General features: G+C 44.4%; 1 protein-coding gene across 4 annotated transcripts in view; it reads left to right on the top strand.

Moving 5' to 3' along the window:
- Nucleotides 1-17,810, top strand: part of SPEN (spen family transcriptional repressor) — a 92,030-nt gene that overhangs the window by 1,087 nt on the left and 73,133 nt on the right. Inside the window, exon 1 of one of the 4 annotated variants that reach the window (XM_059066314.2) lies at nucleotides 10,483-11,003. The exons of 2 other annotated variants lie outside the window; for them this stretch is intronic. In XM_059066314.2, coding sequence (XP_058922297.1) covers nucleotides 10,921-11,003 — 83 coding nt within the window. In that variant the 5' untranslated portion in view covers nucleotides 10,483-10,920. Of the gene's footprint in view, nucleotides 1-10,482; nucleotides 11,004-17,810 lie in introns of those variants that run through there. One more of the 4 variants, XM_059066333.2, reaches the window with a different exon arrangement.

Here is a 17,810-nt window from a genome sequence, read left to right as displayed (position 1 = left end):
CGCCTTGCGGGGCGGGGCGGTTCTCTCACAATGAAAGGAATAGGTTTTTCTCCCCTCCCCCAACGTTCCGTCGTTGCGCAAACGCGTTGAGCCAACTCCCCTGGCCTTTTGAGAGTAGTGGGGGAGGGGCAGGCCCAAAGCTCTAGAGCCGCGGCTCCGCGCGCCTGCGCACTGGGTTGTCTTGGCCGCGATTTTTCCGCGCAGCTTGTGGTAGTGTCTTTGATGGTGAGGTGCGTCTGAATACCTCGGTTGTGCCCTACTCACTGTGTCCTCTGTTCCCCCTCGCGGAAACTGAAGCCTCTTGAGGGGTTATTAATTACGTCCCGCGGGTTTCCTGGAGATTGGCCTTCCCTTTGTGTCTCAGGGCTAAGGTTGCACCGTGTCTCGTTGGCCCCCTTCCACTCCTGCCTGTGCCAGGACCCCAGACTGGAATCGGTGACTGGTGTGTGTTGGAGCCTTCTCCCAAGTGGGGGAAACAGCCCTGGCCGAAGGACTGGGTGATGGCCGCGCTGGCTTCCATCAGGAACTGCCTGCAGTTTTTGCTTACTAAGCCAAAATAAAGGTGTTCTTTATTTGGTACGCTGCCCTTGGTCCTCGACATCAGCCTCTGCTCGGGCTGGCGGGGCTGGCTGCTGGGTTGGTCTTCCGTGTACGGATGCAGACAAAGAAAGGGCCTTGGCGTACCGCTCTGTCTCCATTTGCAGAATTGAGCTTGGAGCGTGGTAACCATAGTAACCGCATTTACTCTCTTAAGGTGCCTATTGTTTTGTTCTCTTTTCCTCTTCCTTTAGGAGTGTAATGGAAATTACTGTCAGAGTTGTAGGTTCTTAACCCGCCCCCCCTCCCGCCCCAAGCTCTTTACCTTGCCATGTAATCCACTTCCACCCAACCCCGTTTTTGAAATCCAGAAGGTTAAGTAAGATCATCTTGGCAGCGCATGGAGGCTTGCCACTTTTCCAGTCTGAGCTTTGTTTCCTTGCCACTCTTGCTTTTGAAGTACCTTCGTTTCCCCAGTGGAGTAGGTGTCTTCCTATATTCGTCAGCCGTGTAACGTACCTTCAAAGCCTCAGAGATGTAAGATTTAAAAGAGGGAGTTTGCGGAAAAGGCACCTTTCGGGGCTCCTAAAGACTGATGTGGCGGTTGCAATTTGGCATTTTATCGTCGTGAGAACCTGCTAACTCGCCCGCAGGTGCTAGGGAGCCATTGACACGGGTTCGAGCCCTGTCTGGGAAGATCCCACATGCCGCGGAGAAGCTAAGCCCATGAGCCACGACTACTGAGCCTGCGCTCTAGAGCCCGCGTGCCACAACTAACTGAAACCCGCGCGCTGCAACGAAGAGTGGCCCCCACTCAATGCAACTAGAGAAAGCCCGGGCGCAGCAACGAAGATCCAACGCAGCCAAAAATAAATAAATAAGAGAGAGTTATCTGGAGGCGAATGCTTTTCAGCCAAAGAATTTTCCAAATAAAACTGTGAGGGATGGTTCCTAGGACTTTTGTAGTATATAGCCTGACAAAATTCTATTACCACCTTTATCAAAATACTGAAATTTAACTTTTAAATATACATTTAAAAATAATTCCAGGGCTTCCCTGGTGGCGCAGTGGTTGAGAGTCTGCCTGCTGATGCAGGAGACACGAGTTCGTGCCCCGGTCCGGGAGGATCCCACATGCCGCGGAGCAACTAAGCCCGTGAGCCATGGCCGCTGGGCCTGCGCGTTCAGAGCCTGTGCTCCGCAACAGGGAGAGGCCACAACAGTGAGAGGCCCGCATACCGCAAAAAAAAAAAAATAATAATTCCAGCATTTAACTCAGAAATGCATCATGTCTTACCTAGCCTTTAAACAGAATGTGGTTTTATTTTAAGCCAAAGGTTTCAAGTGTCTAGTTATGGAATATTATGTAAAATTAGCAATCCTTACCATCCTGAAGATTAATAGCAAAATATTGAAGCAGTTACGTGATTTAAGAAGCATTACTGGGACTTCCCTGGTGGCACAGTGGTTAAGAATCTGCCTACCAATGCAGGGGACACGGGTTTGAGCCTTGGTCGGGGAAGATCCCACATGCCGCGGAGCAAGTAAGCCTGTGCGCCACAACTACTGAGCCTGTGCTCTAGAGCCTGCAAGCCACAACTACTGAAGCCCGTGTGCCTAGAGAACGTGCTCTGCAATAAGAGAAGCCACTCATTCACTGCAATGAAGAGTAGCCCCTGCTCGCCGCAACTAGAGAAAGCCCGCACGCAGCAAGGAAGACCCAACGCAGCTAAAAATAAATAAATAAAGGGCATTACTATTAAATAGCAATAATTTAATTAAAATGGAAACAGGTTTTTTTGTTTGTTTGTTTGTTTGTTTTGTGGTATGCGGGCCTCTCACTGTTGTGGCCTCTCCTGCTGCGGAGCACAGGCTCCGGACGCGCAGGCTCAGCGGCCATGGCTAACGGGCCCAGCTGCTCCGCGGCATGTGGGATCTTCCCGGACCGGGGCACGAACCCGTGTCCCCTGCATCGGCAGGCGGACTCTCAACCACTGCGCCACCAGGGAAGCCCGGAAACAGGTTTTTTAAAAAAATAAATTTATTTATTTTTATTTTTGGCTGCGTTGGATCTTCGTTGCTGCGCACGGGCTTTCTCTAGTTGTGGCGAGCGGTGGCTGCTCTTCGTTGTAGTGTCCGGTCTTCTCATTGGGTGGCTTCTCTTGTTGCAGAGCATGGGCTCTAGGCGCATGGGCTTCAGTAGACGTGGCACTCAGGCTCAGTAGTTGTGGCTTACGGGCTCTAGAGAGCAGGCTCAGTAGTTGTGGTGCACAGGCTTAGTTGCTGTGCGGCACGTAGGATCTTCCCGGACCAGGGCTTGAACCTGTGTCCCCTGCATGGCAGGCAGATTCTTAACCACCGAGCCACCAGGGAAGCCCAGAAACTGTTTTAAAACATATTTGGAACAAGTTCATGAGGTTTTGAATTCTCTACTTGAAACTAGAGCAAGGCTTTCAGAGGAGCAGTAGGGGAGCTTAACACCCAAAGTCTGAAAATGTCAAGACACATGTAATAAGTTACTAAATATATTTTATTTGGTATTATTGTTTTTGAGATTCCATCAAGTACACTTTGATAGTCTTCTCTGAATTAAATAGTAGCCTTGATTTGCATTATGTGTATTCTGCTGACTTCCTGATGTTTAAGTGACAATCTCTTAGACCTGGGGTGTTTTTGCTATTGTATATCATTTATAATGAAGAGGTTAAGTTTTTTCTCACATGAGGGTTAGCAGTAGAATTTTAAGAGGTTGAATGAACTCTCTGAATTAATATAGAGAATGATAACGTTTTGTTCATGTGGGATCTGTTAACATAAATATATTGATTCATTGTAGTGAAGTATCAGCATTTCAGAGGAGCCCTAAACCAAAGTAACCCAGATGTTGACTTCCAGCTCATTTCACTGTAACTTTTTCTATTTATAAGAGCAATATATGTTAACCAAAGAAAAGTTTAGAAAATATAGATGAATAAGAACTTGAAAAAAAATTGAATTCTACCACATAGGCACAACCATTATTAATATTTGCAAGTATCCTTCCAGTCTATCTTTTATTCAGTGCCATAAACATTAGTAAATTGTATTCACAATTCTAACTATTAGGTATAATCTGCTGTATAGCACAGGGAACTCTGCTCAAAGTTATGTGGCAGCCTGGATGGGAGGGGAGTTTGAGGGAGAATGGATACATGTATATGTATGGCTGAGTCCCTTTGCTGTGCACCTGAAACTATCACAACATTGTTATTATTTATTTTAAAATTTTTATTTATTTATTTATTTGGCAGTGTTGGGTCTTCGTTGCTGCATGCCGGCTTTCTCTAGTCCTGGCGAGCAGGGGCTACTCTTCGTTGCGGTGCGCCTCACTGTGGCGGCTTCTCTTGTTGAGGAGCACGGGCTCTAGGTGCACGGGCTTCAGTAGCTGTGGCTCGTGGGCTCTAGAGCACAGGCTCAGGAATTGTGGCGCACGGGCTTAGTTGTTCTGCAGCATGTGGGATCTTCCTGGACCAGGGCTCGAACCCGTGTCTCCTGCACTGGCGGGTGGATTCTTAACCACTGCGCCACCAGGGAAGTCCCAATCACAACACTGTTAATCGGTTATACTCCAATATAAAATAGAAAGTTAAAAAAAATAATAATAAATATTAGGTATATTAGCAGTATTTCCTCATAGAAGGAAGAAAGTTACCTTTAGCAACTTTCCAAGGAAATGGTGGAAATATAAAAATTGATTTTTTAAAAAAGAAAATATCAGCCATTATATTCATTTCTGAAAAACCAAAAACAATGTGGAATAAATTATTTAGCTTTCTTAGAGAATTGAACAGTAAAATAGATTATGAAGTGTTATGCTGAAAGAATGATTTCAAGAAGGACTAACTAGCTAATACTATTCAACTGATTGGAGTTTTGATCATTTATGTATGCATAATTTCACTACAGTGAGCCTGCTATATCAAAATAAATCCATTAATAGACTGGCCTGTCTTTTTCACTAGTTGACCCTCAGAACTAGCAAGGTGTCAAACACTCTTTGACAATAATATATTAGTGTTGTCTGTTTTATTTTCTACTGTTTAGGAAAAAGCAAAAAACAAAAAATAAACCCTGATTCTAGTAATAGGAGTTTGTTAGTATTGACAAGTTCTCATGTGGTTGGGTCTTTGATCATTTTAGAGCTAGTTAATGTATTTTTAAATGATGCCTTTAGGAACAGTGTTTATATTTTAAATATATGTTTTCTCATGAAACAGTTCAATTTTCATAGTGTGGAACTCAATTGGTAACAAAATTTTTGTTAAATATCTGGTAACTGTTCTGTTCTCCTGTTTAAATGGTGATAGTAATTTATCTCCTCTATTGGCTAGGTTAGCATTCAGAGCCTGAGTTTGAGGCTCAGATGCTTTCCCCAACTGGGCTTCCATTATGCATGACTGAACTCTTTGAGCACATCCAGCATGCTAAATACAGGTGCTCTTCACAGTGTGAAAAAAGACCTGATTAAAAACACATCTGTTTTAATTCCACTTTGCAAATGCCTCTGCTTCAATGTCACCTTTCTGAATTAACCTTTCACACTCAAATGGAGAAATTCACTTCACCATGCATTTATCATAGATGAGAGAAGACATCACACCCTACTTTTTGATCGTTTTCAGTGAGCATCAATTATTAATTGTTAAACTAAATTTTAAAAAATCAGAATAAGAGTGGGTTGTATTTCTATTGAAAACATACAAAAATAAATGCTTATGAAAAAAATGTGTAAATATTTGTAATAAGGACAGAAACTGAGAAAAGCTTTCCCAGTGTTTCTTGATACATTGCCAATAAACATGAAAGCACTGAGAAAACCCAACACTTGATTTGGGGCTGTGCAAAGGGCATGTACTTATCAGTTTTGTTGTTATTAAGAGTTTTGCAATAGAAAAAGTCAGCAAAAGAGTGCAAGGAACTTCGTACTTGATATGCAATCACTGCATGTTGATTTGATTATAAGACCTGGCTATAATCCTGAAAATGTTATAAATTGATCATGGTATGTTTTTAACTTCAACTGATGCTTACTCTTGATATTCACATGCAATTAGCAGTCAACTTAATAGTATTCATGATATTTTTATGCTGTGTTACTTCCAAATACTTTTACATATATTATCTCATTTGATACTTCTAGCAACCTTACCAGGTAGAGAAAACAGATATTTTTATCCTCATTTTGCAGATAAGGGTATTGAGACTTTGAGGATTTAACTGATTTTTCCTAGGCCATACAGCCAGTGACAAAATTGGAACTGGAATTTTTGACTCTTTATTTTTTTAAATGTATTTATTTATTTTTGGCTACATTGGGTCTTCGTTGCTGTGCACGGGCTTTCTCAGAGCCGGGGGCTACTCTTTGTTGCAGTGTGCAGGCTTCTCATTGCGGTGGCTTCTCTTATTGTGGAGCATGGGGTCTAGAGCGCAGGCTCAGTAGTTGTGGCACTTGGGCTCAGAGGTTGTGGCTCATGGGCTCTAGAGCGCAGGCTCAGTAGTTGTGGTGCACAGGCTTAGTTGCTCCGCGGCATGTGGGATCTTGCTGCGGAGCATGGGGTCTAGAGCACAGGCTCAGTAGTTGTGGCACTTGGGCTCAGTAGTTGTGGCTCATGGGCTCTGGAGCACAGGCTCAGTAGTTGTAGTGCACAGGCTTAGTTGCTCCGCGGCATGTGGGATCTTCCCGGACCAGGGCTCGAACCCATGTCCCCTGCATCGGCAGGCGGATTCTTAACCACTGTGCCAACAGGGAAGCCCCTGGAATTTTTGACTCTTAACCCAGAGGTACTTCCATTATACTATAATGTCTCTCATTCATACCATCAGTGTTTTTCAGTATCCCCCAAAGTTCAAGGTCAAGTAGCATTCTGCTGAAAGAATCTATAAGGAGCATGGACATTACTTTTAACCTGCAAATATTAACTTTTATAGAGATGGATAGAATTCTCACCTGAATTGCTCATTTGAACTTAGCATCTATAATGTGAACTATTTTTCCTTCAAATGAATCTGCCTTATTTAAATTACAATAATATTTTTGGGGGCATCATAGGAACACGTTAAAAATTTGAACAGAAAAGAAATTTGTTTTACACATTAAATAATCTGCATGTCTATTTAAGCTGATGTATTGACATTTTATAAACTGAGAATTCTCTTTTGAGAAGTGTGTATCAGATTTTTTTTAAACCCAAGAAGCTAAAATGAATACCTTGTATGCTATTTTTGGTGCCTGTAATTCTGAAAACAAGTATTTTGATGAAAGTAACACTTCAAGAGAATCTGAGTATGAGGTGCTATCAAATGATGTTTAATGGAATTTTGCTAGCATATATATATGTGTGTGTGGTGTGTGTGTTTGTGTGTGTGCGTGTGCAGGTGCGTGCCTTGCTGCTTGTGGGATCTTAGTTCCCTGACCAGGGATCGAATCTGGGCCCTGGGCAGTGAAAGTGTGGAGTCCTAACCCCTGGACTGCCAAGGAATTCCCTAGCCTTTATATTGTTAAACAGAGACGGTTTCTCAGTTGTTTGATAAATCTCTGGTAAAATAAGAAATGATAATTAACTTAATTTGGCATTTGCTAATCGTGTTTTTGATATCCTGTGATCTCTGAAGGTCTTTGGGAGAACTTTAACTCAACTTTGTTTAACAATTTGTATGTTAGTGATTTTCCACCACAATTTCTCTTCTGGGGCTTCCCTGGTGGCGCAGTGGTTGAGAGTTCGCCTGCCGATGCAGGGGACACGGGTTCGTGCCCCGGTCCGGGAAGATCCCACATGCCGCGGAGCCTGCGTGTCCGGAGCCTGTGCCCCGCAACGGGAGAGGCCACAACAGTGACAGGCCCACGTACCACAAAACAAACAAACAAAAACCCCAACAATTTCTCTTCTGTTACCTCCCAAAGGTGGGGAGCTTGAAAGTATTTGCAAACAACTTTGTCCATTTCAAATTAAATTTTATATAAAAATTATGTATCTACTCTGCTTTTTACATGGGGAAACAGCACTGCTGTAACAAGACCTTTAGGATAATCTAAGAGAGCTACATTTTAAAAAAATTTAGCTGGCAAACATGTTGCTTTTAATTTTCATTTAATGTCTATTCTTGTGCCATGGATATAAATACCTCTTAATTGGTTCTTTGTTTTAGCTTATCCTTTTACTGTTCTGTGGGAGTCATAGATGGATACAAAATACCACATTTAATGACTCTAACTAGGCTCTCTTCTAATGATTTTGCTCTAAAAGCCCCACCTCCCCTTTTTTCAGCCGTTGAATTTTCTTCAGCATGATTTTAACTGAAGGCTGCATTCAAGGTGAGATATGCCCTTTATTTCTCTAATTGCAAGGTAGTGTTTTCTGAATCCTCTTCTTTGTTGACCCCCCTTTTTTTTTGTTTTTTTGCGGTACGCGGGCCTCTCACTGTTGTGGCCTCTCCCGTTGGGGAGCACAGGCTCTGGACAAGCAGGCTCAGCGGCCATAGCTCACTGGCCCAGCTGCTCCGCGGCATGTGGGATCCTCCCGGACCGGGGCACGAACCCGTGTTCCCTGCATTAGCAGGCAGACTCTCAACCACTGCGCCACCAGGGAAGCCCTGTTGCCCCATTTTAATGTGATTGAGCTCAGCCTTTTCTGTTCTTCCTGGTGACACCAAGAAGATGCAGCTAATTCAGAGCCTATCAGGTTCTATTTATCTTATTTTTAATTTTTAAAAATTTATTTATTTTATTTATTTATTTTTGGCTGCGTTGGGTCTTCGTTGCTGCACGCGGGCTTTCTCTAGTTGCAGCGAGTGGGGCCTACTCTTTGTTGCGGTGCGCGGGCTTCTCATTGTGGTGGCTTCTCTTGTTGAGCACGGGCTCTATGTGTGTGGGCTTCAGTAGTTGTGGCTCATGGGCTCAGCAGTTGTGGCTTGAGGGCTCTAGAGCACAGGCTCAGTAGTTGTGGTGCAAGGGCCTAGTAGGTCCGCGGCATGTGGGATCTTCCCAGACGAGGGATGGAACCCGTGTCCCCTGCTTTGACAGGCGGATTCTTAACCACTGTGCCCCCAGGGAAGCCCCGCCTATCAGGTTTTAAATGAGTAATTTACATAATATTTTAAAATGTGTCTCAAATTTTGTTTGCTAATATTGAAATTTATGCTTCGTGGAAAAATGCCCATCGGTTCAACACTAACTACAGCCACATATACAGAACTATGAAGTTCATGAGTTTAGGTAACAGTGTGCTGGCCTGACACTCCTTATGTGATAGTTATGGCAAATGTAAATGGCTAATCCTACATGTGAATGTAGGTTGATTTGCTTTCACTTTTACTGAGGAATCAATTCCATAATGTTTTCAAAAACAAAAATTTCCATATCATTTAATGACTGGTTTGCATGAAGACAAGGTCAACCTCTGTGGTGGCTTTAAAGGCCTTAACTGAATTATTAATGAGTGCCATTATTGTGGTGGTGCTTTTTCTAACTTTTCTAAACCACCTCTTTCCGTTTCTGCCTGTTACTGGCCGCCCACCCCTCAAAAAACGTGTGTTGAAATAGAAAATGTAAACATAAGCCAGAAAAATAGCATAGAAAAAAATTACCTGGCTCAGAATCTAGAATTTTTAGAAGTAACTTGTCAAAATTCCAAAAATTATTTCAGTGGATGGTAAGGTTATTACCTGAGCTAGCACATCTTGTTCTGTAATTGTTGCAACTGTGTAAGTAAGACAGGGACTTGCTTAGCCTTCTAACATCCTGAGAGAGGAAGGAAGAGAGACGATCTCAGTTGAGCAGACCTGTTGAGATCAAGTTTAAGTATAGTATAGACTGTTAAACCAAATACAAGAAAAGTTGATGTGACTCTCTGACACATCATTAAGAAGCTTATGTTAAACTATATGGCAAACAAAAAAACTACTTGGAGCTTTACCATCTGTGGAATTAAAGAAACAATTTATGCACAGGTGACCCCATATATTAGTGCTATTTATTATGGTGACCATATTTTCCAATTCAACATAGCACAGTTTGATGATAAGTTGGCTTGTATCAATATTTATGGAGAAAGTGAATGAGATCGAATATTTAAAATCTGGTCTGTACCTAAAGCACTACACCTGTGATATTATATTTCTGTAGATAGAAAATGTAAAAGAAAGCTGAGTTGCTGACTGTTCTAAAAAATTCCATTTTTCTGGACTCAGTACTGTTGCCTTAATTTTGTGGGTTTTCCCCGGGGTTCTGTAAACTAAAAAGTTCAACTGTAGGCTTTAAAATTTAAAAGCTTTTAGGCCTGGAAAGGCTGGAGTTCTAATCCCCTCCTCGGCTTAGATATTAAATTATAGCAAATCTTCTGAGGGGAACACCATCAGACATGTAACCGTCTCACTTCATTCAGTTCTATTCTTGGTATGCCATAACGATCCGCAAAGAGAACGTGCAGACGGTTTCGCTAAGATTCTATATAAAACAAAGTTGCTTAATGTTACAAGCTAATGATTCTCGGGAGGGATGGGTTTCTGAAGCCGTCACAGCTTAGCTGGGCCGTGAGAAGTGCGGCCTTGTTCTGACACTTTCCCAAGCAGGCGCGGCTCTAAGTGCCCGGAAACGCCAGAAGCTGGCCAAAGGTGAGCAGGGGAAGAGGTCCTGGCTTCTCCTAGGAGAGAAGCCTTGGCAGCCGCTTTGACACGCAGCCTTGTGAATAACAACCGCCTTTCTTTTATTCCCCCAGGTCAGCGCCTGGGACCTCTACTCGAGGGGCTGGAGGATATGCCTGCCTCTGCAAGCGCGGCGCCCCAGGCCTGACACGGCGCCCGCCCTAGCAGAGTGCTGCACGCCTGCGCACCGGGACTCAGCGCGCGAGCGTTCCTTCCTGGCCCTGCGTTCCCTCCTCCCCCGCGCGCCTGCGCATCGGCTGGGAGGAACTCGGCGTCTCAGCCTCGGCGGGCTGTCGGGCGGCTGCGCGCGCGCCCGCGGTGAGGGAGGCGGGTCGCGCGCGCCGGTGGGAAGCGTCCGGCTGCCACAGCGCCAGCTCCGTCGTAGTCGCTGCCGCCCGGGTCTCGCTCGCCCCTCCTACCCGCTCCCCCTCCCGCCGGCGCCTGGGCGCATGCGCCGCCGGAGCGCAGGGGTCGGCTTCGGGTGTGTGGTGGCGGCAGAGCGGAGCTGCGAGGCCCGAGAGTCAGAACCTGGGGGAGAGGGATGGTCTCTGCACGGGGGGGAGCCGGAGGAGCCGCCGCCGCTGCCGACGCCACCGCCGCAGCCGCCGCCGCCGCCGCCTCGGCGCCCGCCTCCCGGCGCTGACGGGCTCGTACGAAGCCGGCGAGGGGGATCCCGCACCAGCGGTCGCCGGCACACCGCCCAGCATGGTCCGGGAAACCAGGCATCTCTGGGTGGGCAACTTACCGGAGAATGTGCGGGAAGAGAAGATCATCGAGCATTTCAAACGGTGAGTGACACGAGGCCCGGGGCCGCGTTCTCTCCTCGGGCGCCGCTGCCCCCTCCGGCCCGTTGCCAGCCCCTCCCCGTGCGCGGAACTGGTGAGGAGACCCGGGCCAGACCCACGGACGGGTGCGAGGGGCGCGCGGTTGCCTGGCCGCTGCTCGGCCCGTGTCGCGGCGTTGGGCCTCGGGCCTCGGCGGAGCGGGCCCGGCTGCCGCCCTCTCCGTTCCCAATAAGGAGGCGGCTGTCGCTCGGCCTCCGCGAAGCCGGCGCCGGGAGGGTGCCCTCAGGCTGGCCAGCCGGCGGTGGGGTCGTGTCCTAGCGCGCCGCTGCCCCGGCTCTGAGCAGCCGCCCTCGCCGGCCCGGCAGATGCGGCGGAACCGAGCCGTCGCCGGGCCGGGACCCGAACCCCTACCCCGCCCCGACAGCCCCCGGCTCGGCCAACTCCAGAGTCCCGCAGCAACTCGCGCTTCTCGCCCTGTGGACGCGTGGACATGTCTGACCTAGAGAGGGTTTTGTGAGAAAGGAAAGGTTACACAAAAACAAAAGTCTTGGTAGGTATCGTAAGGATATCTCGGAACTGGGAAGACCCTGCTGGATTCTAGGGACCTCTCACGGAAGGTTCACAGACCTAGAAACTAAATGGAAATGGCAAACGCAAATGTTTTGGTTTCTTCTTGTTTATGTGGGGTTGGGTGGAGGGTGGTGTCTGAAAATAAGTTGGTGCGTCTGTTTCGGCTCTTTTCGCCTTCCTCCCTTCAGCGCTCTGGGGTCCCTGGATGAGGAGGATGGGGGGGACCGAGTGCTCGCAGAGGAGGAGCCACCTCATGTAGCAGAGTCCCCACCGTGCTGTGCTCCAGCCTTGGGAATCTCCGCTGCTGCGGCCGCGCCGGCGTTAACACTGCAGAACCTTTTTTAAAAGGATGGTGTTTCCCTCCCACCCAGAATTCCTAAATCAGTGGTTAAAAAATGCATGCCTTTTCAGATTAGAAGATGTAGCTCTTTTTAAAAAAGATTCTTTCCAGAATATTTTTTTTTTGTTCGTGGCGTAGTATGAATGAATGTTCTTGATACATTTTACTTACTTAGTAGCTTTTACCGTTTGTTTTTGTTTTGTGAAATCTATGTGGGTCATAGCTGATAGAGCCCTCCATGTGAAATACTGAAAATGACGGTTTTCTTAGACTGGTGTAAATTGAGAAGGACTGTAGCAGATATGTGATTGTCCTCGCAAATTACTGTTTTTTGCGATACTAAAGACTTCGGAAGGTTTTAAGTTTGGTATACTCTAAATTCCTCTTACTATCTAGTGAGTGAAGGAGAAATTATGGAGCGCCCTTATTAGTGAGTCACCATGGGAAAAATAGATTGCGTCGCTTGCTCTTGAGCAGCTTGCATAAGGAAATGGAAGCAGAGGCAGCGGAGCTCCGCTCTTTCAAATGGAGGATCATTGATTCTGTTGGTGGTTGCTGTTACTGGGGTATTAAATCTTCACCGCTGGAGCGCGCGTCTGCGCGTGTCCGCGTGTGAAAAGGAGCCTGGAATAGTGAGGCCGTTCATAACCCACTAAAGCTGTCCTCGGCAGGACTGGGGGAGGCGCGCTTCCAGGGACTCCCGGTGTTTACTACGTTGTGCTGAGAAATCAGGCAGCGGGAAGGCAGGAGCAAAAACTCTCCTCTGTGTCCCCTGTGACAAAGGGGAGATCTCGGGCTCAGTGGGGAAACAGATGGGAACTCTCCGTGGCGCTGCTCCACCCCTTACCCCGTATGGAGGCCCCATATCTTCAGTGTTTTGGTGGAAAAATCATTTAGGTGCAGATTATTGGACCGGAAAAGCCATTTAGATGTGCTCACTTTTATCTCCTTGTGGACCTTCTCTGTAGGTGTCTGCCTGGGAAATTCGTATGCACCGACGTGCAAACACGTGCATTGCAGCATTTGCTTTGCCCCCTCAGTATCATGTGGCCAGACGTGTCATTTCGCATTATGCAGATTCTAGAGACACTGCATGCCTATCGCGGGGAGTTTGACCCCTCTGCAAGATGAGGGGTTAGAGAGGAAAGAGGAAAGCGTCCGAGGGAGTTTTGGAAGGTTTTTTAAGTGGATGGTGCTGCCGGCCGGCTTGTGTGAATGACTTTCTAAAATGGCGGCCAGGACCCACTTTAAGTGGGAATCAGCAGAGCAGATCTCAGAATGCACAGAGGGAGGAGCGGGCAGAGGATGCGAGCTGCCTTGGAAAGCGGCGGTCTGGAGGAACGTTGCTGTATTAAAGAGGGCTTAGCTGGCACATTGCTCACGACTGCATTTAAAGGAGTGTGTTACCTATTGCAGAGCAAAAGCAGATGCTATTGATAAGATTATCTTAAAACTAAGTAGACCTAGTGTCCCTGAAATTCCTTTATTTTAAAAGCGACTTTTGAAAATTTTAAACAAGTTTGCTTAGTTCTTTTGGTAGATAGTGTATTCTTAGTGGGATTAAAGAGTGTAAAAAGGTTTACAGAGAAAAATCTCGTCTTTACCCCGACCCTGGCAATTCCAGTTCCCACTCTCCCCTTCCCATCTCCACCCCGTTACAGGTAATCTCTATTTCTGGCTTCTTGTGTATCCTTAAAACGGGTACAAGAAATGTTCTTGCTGATCCAGCTGTGAAACTAAGTGGACCTTGTCTGGAGAAATTCAAGGTCTTTTATCCTTATTGTAGAAAATGTTTTGTAAAGTGTGTGGTTGCTACCGGCAGGATAACTAAATGTGAATAATTTAAGTGAAAGGGATAAAACGGTGCTTGTACCAGAATGAGAGTTCTGCAAGAAAATTTAAGAACATTAAATTCTGATGTCTTCTAGAAATCATAATGAGAAAAACCATGCAATACCTATACTAAAACTGAGGTTAAAGTGCCTACTTTTACCGTTTTCCCTAGTTGATTTCAACATTAATAACTGTTTTACAGGATTAAGAGGTGTACACTGGGAATACATTATATAAAATGTTTTCAAAATGAATGTTCTCGTAACGGTGATTAGGCTTTTGTAGTAAGTATTTGGATTAAAAAAATGATTAAATGAGGCAGCTTTGGGAGCAGGGCAGTTTAAGAGGCATTTTGGGATGGGGGAGGGTCAGAGCCAATTCTTTTATTTATATTTTGATCGGTGTTTTTGGTAGAAAATAGGTTGAGGGAAGGTTGCTGATTTGGCTTTTTTTCCCCTCTGTGCCAAGGAAAGCAAACCTTTAAAATGTAATCAGAACATTTTCAAAATTTGGCTTTACCTCTTGCAATAAGAATAATCTGTTGTGCTCATGATTTTAACAGCATTCAATATGCTGATTGAAAAGAATTAAATGAGTATTTCTGAATCAGATTTAGTTAACAAAGATCCATTGCAGGGACTGAATTTGCACAATAGAGAAAGTCCTTTCCTTTGTATGGTATGTTAGCTGGATTGAAGGGGGAAGGGAGGAGTTATACAACAATTGGTCGCTGTCTTAGTTGTTAGAGGGAGAGAGGTGTATGCAAAGGCGACTCCCTGAATTAGAATGAGCAAATGAATAGAACCCTTTAAAGGACATAAAAGTCTCTGTATCTTATATTCAGGTTTGAAGTAAATCACATATTCAGATTCTTCCCATCCATTTTCCAGTTCTAGAGAATAAGTTAAAGATCACGCAGAGGTTGAGCAAGGTAGCAGCTCATGTAAAAATTTTGTCAAAGAATGAAACTCATTTAAAAGTGTTTTGTTAACTTTATTTTATCTTGTTGCAGTCACTTTATTTTTTTAACATCTTTATTGGAGTATAATTGCTTTACAATGGTGTGTTAGTTTCTGCTTTATAACAAAGTGAATCAGCTATACGTATACATATATCCGCATATCTTCTCTCTCCTTTTGCTAACTTTACATGTCCAATCATAATGGTTTTCCTGAGTTTAAATAGCTGGAATACATGTTATGTTACATGAATTTGGGTTACTTCTGGGACACAGTATAAAGTATTGTGGTAAAGTTTCCTTGTCCTATCATACTCCTATAACTAGAGATACTTTTAGACTTAAACAAATTTGACTCCCTAGCCCGCATCACTGCTACATGGTTTATTCTTTTGAGCTGAGCCAGTTTCTTTGAAGAAACACCTCTGTTTTTGAATGTTATAATTTTGAATACCTATTTTCATGACAGGCTTTTTGAACATTAAAAAAAAGTAAAATAACTTTTTACTTATCTTGAGAAACAGCATTAGAAACTAATACAGAATGCTTGCGATGTTGTATTTTATTTCCTGAGTTAGAATGCTTCTGGCAGATTGGAGGAAAACATAGGGCTCAGTGCCAAGAAGAATGATGGTGTTTGACTTGTGTAGAGGGCACCTTTTCCCAACTACCTTTCTTGTGGACTCTTGATTGCTCAGGCATTGTATTGTTTGGTATGCTTATAAAGAGATTTCGGGCTTAATTTAGGAGACATTTTTAATCGTGTAAGCACCAATGATTTGGAAAGACTTGTATAGAAGTTATAGAGATAGTGGTAATGTGGAAGTTTTTCCAAATAGCCCTCCAAGTCTCATTTTCCTCTTAGTTTGAAATTTTGCCTAAATTAAAAAAAAATTGAAATATTTAATGAAAACTAGCATATTCCAGTTGGGGACTATATGTATTTTTGCTTTTACTTTTAAGACTCCCTAGTGTTTGAGCTGTATTTAACTAGTCACAGTATTTAGAGTAAACACTGCAGGCTGAAAAATACCTTGAGTATGTATATTCATTCAGATTGTGCTCCTCAATGTTGATATTGGATGATTTGAAATAAACAGTTGTTCGTCAACCTTAAACTGACATATTAGTTTGCTGAACAAGGAGACTAAATAAAGTAACACTTTTCTATAGTTCAATTTCTAACTTTTACTGTTTGTTTTGTTTAATGTTTTCTTTGTTATTATATGTCTTACAGCTACTCAAAATTTTTTTAAATTTTCTTTCTTTCTTTTCTTTTCTTTTATATTTTGGCTGCGTCGGGTCTTCGTTACTGCACCCGGGCTTTCTCTAGTTGGCGGCAGGCGGGGGCTACTCTTTGTTGCGGTGCGTGGGCTTCTCATTGTAGTGGTTTCTCTTGTTGTGGAGCATGGGCTCTAGGCGCACGGGCTTCACTAGTTATGGCACGCGGGCTCAGTAGTTGTAGTTCACGGGCTCTAGAGCCCAGGCTCAGTAGTTGTCGCGCACGGGCTTAGTTGGTCCGCGGCATGTGGGATCTTTCCGGACCAGGGCTCGAACCCGTGTCCCCTGTATTGGCAGGCGGATTCTTAACCACTGCGCCACCAGGGAAGCCCGCTACTCATATATTGAATGAAAATAGCATACTCTGTTGTGGAAACCAATTAGGATGTTTAATAAATTTATTAGAAATTATATAATTTTGTGTGCTGTCTAGCTGGTTTTTAGTGTGTGGAAATACGTTTTGCAGTGAAAAGATGTTCTTGGTATAATGTTAAAGTATTGCAATATTCCGATTTTTCCCCCTACATTTAGTGAATTTTTGGATTTAATTCCTTAGGATTTCATTTTGAGTATAGGGATGAATTGAAATCTAGCATGTTTTTTGTTGTTGTTTTTTGTTTGTTTGTTGTTTTTGCGGTATGCGGGCCTCTCACTGCTGTGGCCTCTCCCGTTGCGGAGCACAGGCCCCGGACGCGCAGGCTCAGCGGCCATGGCTCACGGGCCCAGCAGCTCCACGGCATGCGGTATCCTCCCGGACCGGGGCACGAACCCATGTCCCCCGCATCAGCAGGCAGGCTCTCAACCACTGGGCCACCAGGGAAGCCCTAGCATCTTTTAAAGATTTTTATTATGTAAGAACTGCTCCACCTCTTACAGCTAAAGACTATTTCTGGGAAAATTCAAATGGAAGACACCTATTATTGCTTGTGTTATGTACTTGGTGCTAGATTTTTAGTCTAGCATTAAACTCTGGGGGTATGTGTATGTCTTTGTATCTTTGTATTAGATGCTGAGTTTGGGTTACATTGACAAATGAAGATTTTTCTGTTTATATCTTATATTGACTTTGTTACATTCTTATGTTTACATACAGTATATGCACTTTTACATATAATACATTTATAGTTTCTTTGATTCTTAAAATTGACTCAGTGATTTTTAGAAAAAATACCCCATCATTTTATTCCTTTGATTAAAAAACTAGGATATTTATACTCTACTTAAAAACACTTTGTGGGGCTTCCCTCGTGGCGCAGTGGTTGAGAGTCCGCCTGCCGATGCAGGGGACACAGGTTCGTGCCCCGATCTGGGAAGATCCCACATGCCATGGAGCGGCTAGGCCCGTGAGCCATGGCCGCTGAGCCTGCGCGTCCGGAGCCTGTGCTCCGCAACGGGAGAGGCCACAACAGTGAGAGGCCCGCGTACCACACAAAAAAACCCAAAAAACAAAACACTTTGTATTTTACAAACTACATTTGATGTATAGTGATTTGCATCTTTTGTAAGTCAGTAAATTAGTAGGTGGTGGATTTTTGTTTCAACCATTAATTTTTAAAATTTATGCTGTCTGCAGTAAAGGCTCTTTTTCAACTCAAGATTTTTTTATTCTTTATTTTTTAAATTTTTATTTTTTGGCTACGTGGCACAGCATGCAGGATCTTAGTTCCCCGACCAGAGATCGAATCCATGCCCCCTGCAATGGAAGCAAGGAACCCTAACTACTGGATTGCCAGGGAATTCCCCACTTAAGATTATTTAAGTAACCTCGGATGAAAAGAAAAAAGATTTTAAAAGTTTATCACTTTATTATATCAAAAGGATGTGAGAA

This window comes from Kogia breviceps, chromosome 1 (genome assembly GCF_026419965.1).
Source record: "Kogia breviceps isolate mKogBre1 chromosome 1, mKogBre1 haplotype 1, whole genome shotgun sequence".
In the NCBI taxonomy this organism is placed as follows: domain Eukaryota; kingdom Metazoa; phylum Chordata; class Mammalia; order Artiodactyla; family Physeteridae; genus Kogia; species Kogia breviceps.
The sequence above is the reverse complement of the archived record's forward strand: the minus strand, read 5'-3'. Positions and strand labels throughout refer to the sequence as shown.